The sequence below is a fragment of the Theropithecus gelada genome, chromosome 19 (assembly GCF_003255815.1).
Source record: "Theropithecus gelada isolate Dixy chromosome 19, Tgel_1.0, whole genome shotgun sequence".
NCBI classification, from domain to species: Eukaryota; Metazoa; Chordata; class Mammalia; order Primates; family Cercopithecidae; genus Theropithecus; species Theropithecus gelada.
Window position 1 is genome coordinate 28,493,551 of NC_037687.1, and position 13,899 is coordinate 28,507,449.

At 41.6% G+C, this 13,899-nt stretch overlaps 1 protein-coding gene across 2 annotated transcripts in view; it reads right to left on the reverse strand.

Annotated features, from left to right (window-relative positions):
- Positions 1–5,797: 5,797 nt before the first annotated feature.
- The window catches only part of LOC112612609 (sialic acid-binding Ig-like lectin 14), a 37,129-nt gene continuing 29,027 nt past the window's right edge, over positions 5,798–13,899 (reverse strand). Inside the window, exon 9 of one of the 2 annotated variants that reach the window (XM_025367334.1) lies at positions 5,798–6,312. In XM_025367334.1, the coding sequence (XP_025223119.1) occupies positions 6,121–6,312 (192 nt within the window). In that variant the 3' untranslated portion in view covers positions 5,798–6,120. The remainder of the gene's footprint in view (positions 6,313–13,899) is intronic. The other variant, XM_025367333.1, reaches the window with a different exon arrangement.

Sequence of the window (13,899 nt, forward strand, 5' to 3'; positions counted from 1 at the left end):
TGTTCCAGTACCAAACATAACAGAGTCTAAAATGTGAAAGAAGAAGGCAATGGCAAATCTACCTTCTCTAAGGCCTCCAAACTTGCAATTGGCCCCCAAGCATGAGAGGTGCCCAGATGTGGGACACAGCAACACCTAAGTTCTCTGTGAGTAGAGCAGTACTCTACCTTTCACATTTAGAGGTTATGTTTTCTATTTGTGACAATATCTCACAAAAGTCTTCTCTTCACGAGGGAAAAATGTCATGCTCCTCTCCTTCTTGGCATCTCTGTTGCTCAGTGAAGGTCCCCAAGGAGGTGGAATCAGCCTACGGTTCTTGGTGCCTCCTCTGCAGCTTTTGATCTGTTCTATTTGTGGAAATAGGAGAATCATGGAAATAGAAATGTTGACCTCTTCCACAAACCAAAAGACATAGGCTCTTCTGGAGTAAGCACAAAAATTTCAAGATGAGAGAAGGTCAAAGCATGAGGATACAGAGGTACTTTGTCCTGTACCACATCTTCAAATCTCAGACCTGCAACTTCTATCCTGCATATTTCTCCAAGCTGTACCCCAAAATGAAGACCAAGGACCTTCTCTGAAGTCATATTTCCTGCAGTACTCTTGCCCCTGCACATGCACAGCAGGGGTAACAGCAGCATCTTGGGTTTGGAGCGGGGGGAGTCTGGGACTCCTGACATCACCTGATGAGTTTCTTCTATCTGCAGATCAAGGCAGCTACAGAAAGAGGACAGCTAGAGATTTTTCCTGGATTGGGCTGCTCCAAGTTCCTCTCTGTATTAGGAGTCCTCTTCCCTCAAACAACCACCAGGGAAGTGAAAGTTGACCTCCTTTCACCCCAGGCCTACTGATAACCTGTTCAGTGCCCCCTGCCTTCTCATTCCTCACTCAGATGTGGCCTCCTCCAGGCATCCATTCCTACCTCTCCTCAGAAAATTAATGGGGCATGCCCCACCTCTTCTCTGTTCACTTGGAACTCTTGGAGATCTCTCTCAGAGCAGAAGAGTCTAGGAGCCCTGAAACTGAATCTTCTGCCCCTCCACCCAGTCCTAGTCACACAAGAAGTCACAAGAAGGTGGAACTGAAACTCACCTGCAAGGGGGCCCTTCATTGTCAGAGACTATGACTCAGAACTGAGGGCCTGGCTCCAGCTTCACACTTGGCTGTGACATTTGTGGTTTTTCTGGTGTCAATTTGAGTTCAAAAAGTCACTGAATTTTTGTATGTCTCCTTGCTTATTCTCAGGTTTCTGATAAGCCCTTCACTCACACCTTCAGTGTTGAGTTTTGACTTCTTAACAGTTCCTCCAGCCCTATGGGCCTCCCATCTTCACAGTAATTATCAGATCTCTCCCTCCTTAACCAACATCCATTTTACCCTGACATTGCCTTGCCTGTTCTGCCCTTCATGACAACTCTCTGCATCCTGTGGTCCACTGAGGCCCCAGGATCCTTTTCCCAGTATAAATACTTACCATTCATGTAGAATGAAGGAAAACTTAGAATTTGTTTCTGTGACCCCCCAGCTCCAAATATAACTTCACAACCAGCCTTCTGATAGATACTTCATTCCTTCATTTGAGCTGATTTGGGTTTTGGCACAGAGTCAGGTATGGAAAAGGATCACATATCATGTTCTGTTGTTCAGAACACCATGACAGAACAAATAAAGGATTCAAAGGAAGAGCAAATTATCGACCCACTGGAAAAGGAAGGGAGGAAGAGATGGAGCCTGCCACAGAGAAGGTTTCCTGGAAGGAGTGAGGGCAGAGTCAGCCCAGAGAAGCAAGTATCCCAGTGGCCTGTGAGAAATGCACCATCTCTCTAAAGTTGTCTTCTCTTCCCTCAAATGAGGGGGACTTCAGAAGAAGACTGAGGAGGAGTTTGGATGCCCTCTCACCACCTCTGTCCTGCAGCACAGAATGTAACCAACCCTACTTTCCAACCTTCTTACCTCTGCATTGGAGACAGGCCAGAGTTCTGCCCCCAGGGGGCGCTCCATCCGCCATGCCGGATTTGGGGAACTACTTGCCCCTGGTTGGCGCTGTCCATGGTTCTGCACCATAACTGTGCTCTGAGTTCAGGAAACTCCCAACTCCGCCGTGGACACAAATTCACAAGCTCACGGTTCTGAGCTGTAGGCCAGCGGGGCACCTAAGTCAGAAAGGCTTCGAAAAGGCTGGGTCCCTTTTGGGAAGGAGAGGCCAGGGAAAGGGACTTATCGCTGTGCTTTTCCTCTAGCTCCTCTTGTTGACCTAAGGATCATTCTTTTGAATTGTAGTGCTGGCCTGGCTAAAGGACAGAGAAGAACAAGGTATTTTTCTGACGTTCCAGATTATGCTGATGTTGCTGGTTCTTGGACTACGCTTTAAGTAGCAAGTCCCTGCCTGGATCTCCTCTTGGATAAGGGTTTAGGAAAGAGATGGACTTTCACTGAAGCTCCCCAAGTTCCAGACTCAGGGCTGTGCTTTTCTATATATACCTCATTTAATCTTCGTAACCAACCTAAGAGAGGTATGGTTAATAATTCTCATTTGACAGAGTGGGAAACAGAGACTGGACATATAAGCAACTTCATGGGGTCTCACATTATTGGTGCATGTATATATGTGTGTGTGTGTATATATATAAATATACATAGAGAGAGAGACAAAGTCTCACTCTGTCACCCATGCTGGACTGCAGTGTCATGATCTCAGCTTACTGCAGTCTCAACCTCCAGGGCACAAGTGATCCTCCCATCTCAGCCTCCCGAGTAGCTGGGACCACAGGCACCTGCCACCATGCCCAAGTCATTTTTGTTTATTTTTCGTAGAGATGGGATCTTACTGTGTTGCCCAGGCTGTTCTTGAACTCCTGGACTCAAGCGATCCTCCCATCTCAGCCTTCCAAGTAGCTAGGTCCACAAGCGTGTGCCTCCATGCCCACTAACTTTTTTCTTTTCTTTTTATAGAGACAGGGTCTCACTATGTTGCCAAGCTCGTTCCAAACACCTGGGCTCAAGTGATCCTCCCACCTCACTCTCCCAAAGTGCTGGATTACAGGCATGAGCCACTGAGCCTAGTGATACTTTCCATTGTGATGTTGTCAAATCTATCAAGATTTTTGATAAGAAGGATGAATTTTTCTTAACTTTTTGTCATAATCTCCATAAGGACAATTATTTTTTTCTTCAAAAATTTTAAGATGACTAGCAGAAGATCAGACATTTCCTAGCTTGCAATATTTTTCCATGTTTGTGTTATCAAAAATATACTTACCATTCACATTGTGTAATCATCCGTTATGCTGAGAAATAGAACATGCGGGCACCCCGGGAATCTTAGAAACTCTCTTTGTTTCCCACCCTCCCTGACCTTCTCTATGAGTTACCACCTTGCTGATATTTGGAATTATCTTTTTTCCCTGCTTTTGCCCATAAGCATAATACTTGTGTCTATATTCTTAAGCAAGAATAATTGCTTTAAACGTTCACACAAATGGAACAATGTGGTAATGTGTATTTTGTATACCCAAATAGGACTGCACCAGCTTTCCTTGTATTAATGTCAGCATAGTATACTTTCCCTTTTAGCCTTCTCTCTCTATCCTTGTACTTTATGTGTATATGTTGTAAAGATCATATACTTGGAATCTATCCAAGTGGACTCTGTTTTTAACTGAAGCATTTATCCAATCATATTTAACGTAAATGTCCCATGTTATATTTTGTTTTCTGTATGTGTCACCAATTCTACATTACTTTATTTCTCCACTTTTTTTTGTTTACTAAGTTTTTTGTTGCTGTTTGGCTTTTTGTTTGTTTGTTTTCTTGAGACAGGTCTCACTCTATCACTCGGCTTACTTCAGTCTCCATCTTCCGGGCTCAGTTGATCCTCCTGTCTCAGCCTCCCAAGTAGCTGGGACTACAGGCATATGCTACCATGCCTGGCTAAATTTTTTGTATTTTTTTGTAGAGGTGTGTTTTGCCATGCTGCCCAGGCTATTCTCGAACTCCTGGGCTCAAGTGATTCTCCCCACCTCGGCCTGTCAAAGTGCTGGGATTAACAGGTGTGAGCCACTGCACCTGGCCGGTTTACTAAGTTTTTAATAGTATACCTTTAATCATCACTAGGTTGAAAGTTATATATTATGATTCTGTTCTTTTAGCCATCATGATACAAATTTACAGCATGCATAATTAACCTATCAAAGTCTTTAGTAAATGAAAACCTCTCTCTCCTCCTGGATAATCTATGGATATTAGGACATGTAAAATACGCTTACCTTCGTACTTAGCCGTTGTGTTTGTCAGGAATTCTAAATTATCTTTTGTTTGTATTAAAGTTCCCCCATTTACTTGCTCTGAAAGATCATTATTGCTCTCATTTTTGAGTTGACTTTACTGAGTATAGATTACAAATTGATGTTAGAAATCGTATTTGCCGCCTTCTACTCTCCAGGTTGCTACTGATAATTCAGCTGTCAATTAAATGACTTTTCTTTTGAAGGCGATCCTTTTTCTCTGGTAGCTGTTCAGATTTTTTTCCTTGTCTTCAGTTTTCTTTGATTCAGCCTTACCTTGACAAAAACCCAATGTGGAGATGGTCTCTTTTGACATTCCCAACCTTTCACTGGGCCATAGATTTGACCTTCATTTCCAGAGCCACATGCAAGACCACAGAACCAAAGCTCCCTTTTTCAATATGAGCAAATGCCCTTGGGAATTTTGGCTTAGTGATTCTGCTTACTTCTCTGGGTTCAGGCTTTCCCCATAATTTTGGCCTACTAAGTTCCCATTTTATTTTCAGGCATTCTATACTATTTAAGGGAAGTATTCTTTTTCTACTCTCATTTTTTCCCCAAAAGATTTTATTATTTTCAACACAAGGCTTGATCAAAATTATCTAACCTGTCATAACCAAAACAGTAGTCACAATTCAACTTCTTTACAGTGATGAAAACGAGGTTTGGGTGGTAGATATTGAGAATCAGTGTCCTCCCAGTACTCCACTGGAATTATCCATTCATTTCCTCATGGCCACTTGCTAAAGTTTCTAACATCGTCATTTATCTGGGTTTGGAGAAACCTAGATAAGTAACCGGCAAATTTTTAGCTGCTTTTGGTTTAGCATTTTAAAAAATTAATTAGTTCAATTTCAGAGGAGGGAGTGTATAATTTCTTTCTCCAGTCCACTCTTTCAACCCAAGACCACCCATGAACTCATGTTTGGAGGAAAAGATAGTGTAAGCCAGATGAAAGCAAGGAAGCATGACTTCCAGGGGGAGAAATCTCAAATTGCAAAGAAAGTGTTGTATGAACCAGCATGAAAGGCTTAAGAAAGGGTTGGCCAAGAGGAAAGTATAAATAAATAGATAGCAGGGAGGTCATGAAGGACCTTAAGTGACAGGGGAGGTGCTTGTGATGTGTTGTCTAAGGCCAGGGGGCCATGAATGGGTTTGGGCAGGAAAGAGTTAGACTCAACTCTTTGGCTGTTGGAAGGATTCCTGTGGGTCTCAAAAATGAAGGACTGGAGCCAATGGAATATGATGCAAGGATTGCAGGTAAAAGTGGGCAAAGATATGACCCTGGCAAGGATGTAAGATCCCACATCATGAACCAAGTGCCAGGCTGAGGGGCTGGTCTCTCCTAGGGAGTCTTTGAAAAGTTCTGGGAAGGGGAGTGATACCAACATATTGCTGCCCTGGTTTTTGTACCCGGTCATCCCCAGCCTTGAGAGAATTTGCCAACAGGACCTTCCTATTCAAGGAAGAGAGACCAGCAAGCACTGAGCACATGCCCTGTGCCAGGACCTGTGTTGGTTGATTTCCATGTGTTGCTTTCTTTAATGGTCACAACAACCTTTGAGGTAACATGCATGATCTCTGATTTACAGAATGGGAAACTGAGGCACAGAGGGATGCAGTGAATTGCTTGATGGCAGTGCCAGGGCCTAGGTTTGAGCCCACTTCTCCAATTCCATCATCTATCTTCTTTCTGCTCTGCTTGGAGCACTTACATATCAGTTAATGTTAACATCGTCACAAGGGCTCTTCCTGCTTCAGCAAGTGGTCCCTGACTTGTCCTTCCCCCCAGACAGGCTGTGGTTCCTCCAGCCAGGACTGAGCTCTGGGGGAGTCCTCACTTGTTTGTCTTGACCTCTGAGTACTCCGTGGTGCTTGGGGCCTCCTGGTCCTTAGGCTCCCTCGACTTCATCTCAGAAAAGCTGAGGGAGGCATAATGGAGCTCCTGTTGTTCTCCCAAGGGAGGGGTATCCCCAGCAGGAGATGCTTGGTCTCCGGGGCTGTCTGGCCAGGGCTTCTTCCTGGAATCCTGAGTAAAGGGGAAGGAAAGGTGTCACAGTAGGAATAAAGAGGCAGCATAGAATAATGAGTTCTTATATTTATATGTTGCCTTGGGATTTATTTTGAACCTAAGTTGGAACGTCTCATGCCAGAAGCAGGGCTTAGTCACCTGGACACAATTTCCAATACTCCACCTCCTCCCAGTTCCCCAAGGTGGTTAATCCAGATGTCTGCCTGATACAACCACCTCCTTGTGACCAGTTCCCTATGGGACTTACAGCTACAACCTTCTTGACTTACCTCCTGACTCCTGTGTCCCTCATAGGCTGCACAGATATACTGTGGCAGCCACATCTCAGTCACAGTGTGACTCCACAGAATTCCTACCTGCTAGCTCTAAACCCCCAGTTAATAGTCCCTGTGGGAAGCCTGCTTGGGTTATGCCCTGGACTCTATTAAGGCTTTGGCTCATGGGTCCTTTTTTTTCTCTCTCTCTCTCTCTCTCTCTCTCGCTCCCTACCCACTGGATGAGTACTTGTGTCCTGGTCAGTTCCCTCCTTTCCATTTGCCCTTCAAGGCTTGTTGTGCCGTCTTCTCTCTGGGACCTGTGAGTAATAAACTGCCTCTGTTATTTCATGTGTTTTGTTGTGTTGTCTCCTCTGTGCCCCACCCACCCGACAGACCTGAACCTGACTTCTTTTCTGGTCAGGGCTCTCCTAGAGAATAGCTGTCTTGGTAGGAATAAACTGGACACAGGTCATATGAGAGCTGCAAGGACATCTGCCAGGATAAACAAGTTTGCTATGAGAGGGACTGCTGGTCACAGGCCGGGCACTTAGGCAGTAGGCGGTGTGCCAGGATAAAGGAGTATTCTGTGAAAGTTACACTGTGAACATATGGCCAAATCCCTGGGGTTCCCATTCAAGGCAAGGCTAGAGTTTATGGCCAATCCCCAGAAAGAGGCCTCAACACCAAAATAAGAGGAAAATACAATAAATGGTTCCCACGGGGAAGTTGGGCTGACGTAACATTTATCAATTCATCCTTTTATAATCCACTCCTCCTAGCAGGCCATAGGCTGCTTAGGTCAGGGTCTATGTCTGATTTCTCACACTGTACGTGTCCAGGACCTGGCACAGGGCAGACAGGGCTGGGTTCAAATCCCGGCCCCACCTGTCCATATACATTTCCTGTGAACTCAACTATTCACTCATTCTTTCAAAATTTTGTAATACTATGACTGATTAGACCATATTGAGGACTTACTAATCACACTGAATCGTCACAAAAAAACCCCACAACAGTATAAAAGATATCCTAATTATCCCCACCTTACACACAGGGAAACTGAGGTAGAGAGAGGTTAAGTAACTTGCTCAGGGTTATTCATCTAATACATGGTGAGGCCAGGATTCGAACCCAGCTCTGTCTCCTCTCTTTCAGGTTCTGGGCACGTACCGTGTGAGAAATCAGACATAGACCCTGACCTAGGCAGGAGGAGTAGATTATAGATGAAGCAAATGTATACCTTCAGCATATGTTACAAGGTATCTTATGTGCAAACCAGAAAAGAGATGGCAATTCTCATCCTGGACCTAGGTTCCAAGAAACAGAAACAAAATGGAGCCGATCCTAAGTCCAAAAGATGGCAAAGATGGTACCCAGACACAAGAAGCAATTTCTTTCCTCTCCCACCTTCACCCATATCCCTACCCATCACACTGTGGAAAAGTATGTTGAAAGCAATATGAGTCTTCAAACAGTAGCTCAGAAATTTTCTTTTTGAGACAGAGTTTCACTCTGTCATCCAGGCTGGAGTGCAGTGGTGTGATTTCATGCACCATTTCTCGAGGCGGAGGCACGAGATTCACTTGAACCCAGGAGGCGGAGATTGCAGTGAGCCAAGATTGTGCCACTGCACTCCAGCCTGGGCAACAGAGTGAGACTGTCAAAAAAAAAAAAAAAAGAACACTTTAATATTTAGATAATAATAGTTTTCAAATAAGAAAGAAAAGAAATAGAAAAGGAAGAAATATTTGAAAAAAAAATAGTGGAAATAAAATTTCCAGAGTTGAAGAAAGATGAAATATCTCAGCTGAAAGAGCCCCAGAAGTGCAAGAAAAAAAGATGCAGGGCATCCCATGCCTAGATACAGGATAGTGAATCTTAAGAATATCAGAACCAAAGAGAAAATTATAAAAGTTTCCAGGGAAAATGAGTGGATTACCTACAAGTATGTGAGATTAATAATGACGTAAGATGTCAATTTTTTTTTTTTTTTCTGAGACGGAGTCTAGCTCTGTTGCCCAGGCTGGAGTGCAGTGGCGTGATCTTGGCTCACTACAGCCTCTGCCTCCTGGGTTCAAGTGATTCTCCTGCCTCAGCCTCCTGAGTAGCTGGACTTAAAGGTGCCCACCACCACGCCCGGCTATTTTTTATTTTTAGTAGAGATGGGGTTTCACCATGTTGGCCAGGCTGGTCTGGAACTCCTGACCTCAAGAGATCCACCCACCTTGGCCTCCCACAGTGCTGGGATTACAGGCGTGAACCACCGGACCTGGCCGGCGTAAGATTTCTTGACAGCAGTACTAAATGCAAGAAACAGTGGGGTGAAGTTTAAAGCACAGAAGGAAAATCACTTTAATTTTAGAATGTATATCCTGCCAAATAAAATTCAAATGTAAGGGGATAAAATATATTTCCAGGCATATAAATCTTCAGAGGCCTTGAGGAACCCAAATTGAAAACCCCTTGGGAGGAAGAATTCAAATACAAAGAGATAAAGAGAAAGAAAAACAGAAAATCTGTGGTAAGTATGAGATAGAAAGGTAACAAAATACCTCAGCAAAATGTGTAGTTGTGTATTTTTTTTAAAAAATCAAATAATAGAAAATTGCTAAGTATGTTCATAGTAACACAGAACAAAAACTGCACATCTATAGAAAATACCAACATTGTAAGAAGTTGAAGGAAGAGAGGCCAAGAGATATAAAAGCACACCAAAATTCTTTTTGTTAGATGTAAGACAGAGATATTAATTTTTTTTTTTTTGAGATGAGAGTCTTGCTATGTTGCTCAGACCAGATTCAAACTCCTGGGCTCAAGCGATCCTCCTACCTCACCCTCCCAAGTAGCTGGAATTACAGATGTGCATCACCGTGCCTGGCAAGATATTAAGCTTCTAAGTAAGAAAGGAGAAAAACTAAATATTGAAAAAGTGGAACTAAGTGAAAGTAAAAGGTAAAATAGTAGAAAGAAATTCACATATGTCAGTAACCACAATAAATGCCAGTAAACTCAACAAGGGATGTCAAATTGGATTTTTTAAAACCTGGTTATATACTGTTTACAAAAATCACTACTAGAGCACAAATACATAAAATGTTGTGAGGATGGGAGAAAATGAAAAAGTATCAGGCATCTAACTAATCAATAAGAAACTAGAGTAGCTATATTAAGATCCATATGCCAGTTCATTCCAGCCTGCGTGAAAGAGTGAGACCCTGGCAAAAAAAAAAAAAAAAAAAAAAATCCAATCAAACAGACTTTAAAGCAAAAAGCATCATTATGAGCCGGGCACAGTGGCTCATGTCTATAATCCCAGCACTTTGGGTAGATCACTTGAGCGCAGGAGTTCAAGACCAGCCTGGTCAACATAATGAAACCGTGTCTCCACTAAAAATACAAAAATTACCTGGGCGTGGTGGTGGGCACCTGTAATCCCAGCTACTAGGGAGGCTGAAGCAGGAGAATTGCTTGAACCCAGGAGGTGGAAGTTGCAGGGAGCCAAGATCATGCTAGTGCACTGCAGCCTGGGTAACAGAGTGAGACTCTGTCTAAAAAAAAAGCAGAAGAAAGAAAAAAAAAGAAAACAAAAAGCACCACTATGAAGAGAAAGAAGAGAAAGAATTACTATGTTTGATAAAATGTTCAGTTCACTGAGAAGATAATAATGCTTTTCTAAAATATATGCTTTTAATTTAAAAGCACATCAAATATAAGAAACACAATGGATAGAACTACAGTAAGAAATTGACAAATACATTATCATAATGTCAGATTTCAACACACCTCTCTCAAGTATTGACAGGTTGGGAAGATCTATCTACATCTAAAGATTTGGGTTTGAACATTACAATTAACACACTGGCCTGTTAGTTTAAGAAATAAAAAATATACATTGTCACCCAGGCTGGAGTGCAGTGGCGCGTGCGATCTCGGGTCACTGCAACTTCTGCCTCCTGGGTTCAAGTGATCCTCCTGCCTCAGCCTCCTGAGTAACTGGGACTACAGGTACCTGCCACCACCCACCATGCCCAGGTAATTTTTATATTTTTAGTAGAGACGGGGTTTCACCATATTGGCCAGGCTGGTCTTGAACTCTTGACCTTGTGATCCACCCACCTCAGCCTCCCAAAGTGCTGGGATTACAGTCATGAGCCACTGTGCCCGGCTAAAAATATACATTATTCTTAAGCACACGGAAAACATTTACAAAAATTCATTGTATACAGGCCACAGATCAAGTCTCAACAAATTTTAAAAATAAATATCATAAAACCATGTATTCTGACCAAAAAGCATCTACTTAGAATTTAATTATGAAAGATGTTTAAAATCTTCATACCTTTGGAATTTTTAATCCCAAATAATTTAAGATTCAAAGAAGAAATCACAATGTTGTTTTAACAATATCCACAACAGAATGATATTCAAATAATATATATCAAAATTTGTGGAAGGGAATAAAAATGAAATTCTGAGAGAAAATTATCCCTAACTATGTTTTATAGAGAATGAAAATATATACACTAAGAAGGTAAGTATCCAGCTTAAAAATTTATCAAAGATCATCAGAATAAACCAAAACAAGTAGGAGGAAGGTGCTGAGAAAATGAGAGTAAAAATCAATAAAATAGAAAACAAAGATACAGTGAGAAAATTCCACAATCCCAAAAGTTGGTTCCATGAAACTGATAATAAAATAGGGAAAGCAATGAACAAGATTTAGCTGGAAAAAAAAGAAAGAAGTCACAAATAACCAATGTCAGGAATATTTCCAAAAGGGGAAGTAATCTCGACAAAAACAAATAACATAAAGACAAGAGAATGCCACCTATATCCTTTTGTCAAAAAAAAAAAGTAAAACTTAGATGAAATGAACATGTCTCTAGAATAAAGCTCGCTGAAGAATACATAAAATGATTAAATTACAAAAATTGCACATAGTGACACCACCAGGCCCACGTAGTTTGATAAGTGACATCTATCAATCATCGAGGAAACAAGTCATTTCAGTTTTACACACACTCTTCCAGACAATAGAAAAAGAGAGACTAGTCCCCAGTTTCTCAATCTTATCTTGATGCCCAAACAAAAGAAACAGGAGGAAAAAGGAAAATGACAAGTGTATTTGACCCATGCATATAGATGCAGAAGTGCTGAGCAAAAGATGATCAAACTGAACCTACTAGAGTATTTTTTAAAATGCTATATACAACATGCTTTTCTCCCAGGAATGCAGGAGTAGTTTCATATTAGAAAAATCTTTGTCATTCCCCATGGTAAGAGATTAAGTAGGAAAAAATCCTATTAGTAGATGCATTCAAAAACTACAACAGATGATAGAAAGGAGCTTCCTTAATCTGACGAAAGTTCACAAAACCAAGTAGCAGGATACTGGGTGCATTTCCTTCAAAATCAGCAGTAGCAAAAGATGCCCATGGTCCCTATGTCTACTCAACTTTGACCGTTATCTCACCCAGCATATCGAAACAAGAAAAGGGAAAGAAGTGCTTAGGACAAAAGGAAGAAATAAGATGTTATTACTTTGCAGATGATATAATCATCTAATTTGAAATCCCAAAAGATTCTAAATAATACCCAAGACCAATGTGTGATTTTTTTTCTTTTTGTAGAGATGGAGGTCTCACTATGTTATTCCCCGGCCTTGAACTCCTGGCCTCAAGAGATCCTCCTGCCTCAGCCTCCCAAAGTTCTGGGATTACGAGCGTGAGCTACCAAACCTGGCCTAATTTGTGATTTTTTTTAATTGAAAAAAATTTATTTAAAATACTTCAGTTTCTATAACAAGTTATTTGAACTAATAAGGGAGCTTAGCAAGTTGGAAGGAAATGAAATCAATTAAAAATGTAATTGAGTTTTACATGCTGCATTTACTGAGAGAATTAAGACAATCCTCTAAATCCAGAGAGCTGACACCCCAGAAGCGGTGGGTGTCACTATGAAGAGATGCACAGTTATAGTGAAGCCCCTCGAGGAACCCAGCTGAGAAATTCAACCCCATCAATGCGGGAAAGGAAAAGGAGAAGTTCGGTGTTGCCAAACGGTGAGGAAATGAAAAGTAACTGGCTTCTATTCGAACCATCCATAGTCATGAACTGCCCACAGTCTGAGGTGTTACATGGACTTCCGTTGCCAGAGAAGGTTTGCGTGTCCTCACTTCCTCATCAAAGTGATTATTCAGGGCAGTGGGTCAGTTGTTGAAATCTGACATCCCTTAGAAGAAAAACACATCTGCAGAGTATACATGAGGATAGGCATTTCTTGCTCAGTACCTGAAGCCCAAAAGGATGAGTTGATTCTTGAAGAAAATAGCATTACACTTGCATCAAACCCAGCTGCTTTGATTCAGCAAGCCATGACAGCTAAAAATAGGAATATCACTAATTTTTCAGATGGTATCTATATTTCTGAAAAAGAAGAGATCAGCAGGCTTATAAGTAAGATCTAAGAATTCTCCAGCTACCGAAGCAAAAAGATTCTAAAGGACACATGCAAGACCAACTTGTGATATTTTTTAATTACAAAAAAAATCAACCCCTCTTATATTTTTAAAATACTTTCATTCTGCACTGTGATAAGGAATCAGAAAATGCACTTTTAAAACGATAGCATTTACAATAACAACAAAAACTGGTATTTAGGAAGAAAAATAACAAAAGATGTGTAAGACCTGTGTGAAGAAACTCTACATTATCTCTTAAAAACACTTAAAAAGATTTAAAGGAATAGAGAGAGAAAGACCTACTCTCAAGGATAAGAAGGCATGAATTTCTAAACAAGTAAAATTTTTCCAGATTGAGCTATAGATTCAATGCATTTTTTGGAATTTGACAACCTGATTCTTTTTTTTTGAGACGGAATCTCACTCTGTCACCCAGGCTGGAGTGCAGCGGCACAATCTTGGCTCACTGCAAGTTCCGCCTCCTGGGTTCACGCCATTCTCCTGCCTCAGCCTCCTGAGTAGCTGGGACTACAGGTGCCGCCACCATGCCCGGCTAATTATTTTTTGTATCTTTAGTAGAGACCGGGTTTCACCATGTTAACCAGGATGGTCTTGATCTCCTGACCTCGTGATCCACCTGCCCTGGCCTCCCAAAGTGCTGGAATTACAGGTGTGAGCCACCGTGCCCAGCCTTGACAACTTGATTCTAATATTTAAGTGGGAAAAAAAAGGATCAAGAATGGTCAAGATACTATTGAAGGAGATTAAGGAAGGGGTTTTGATGTACTCGATATCAGGACTTATTTTTGAATTTATAGACAGTGATGACTCAGGGACAGTAAAATTGACTATTGGAATAGAACAGAG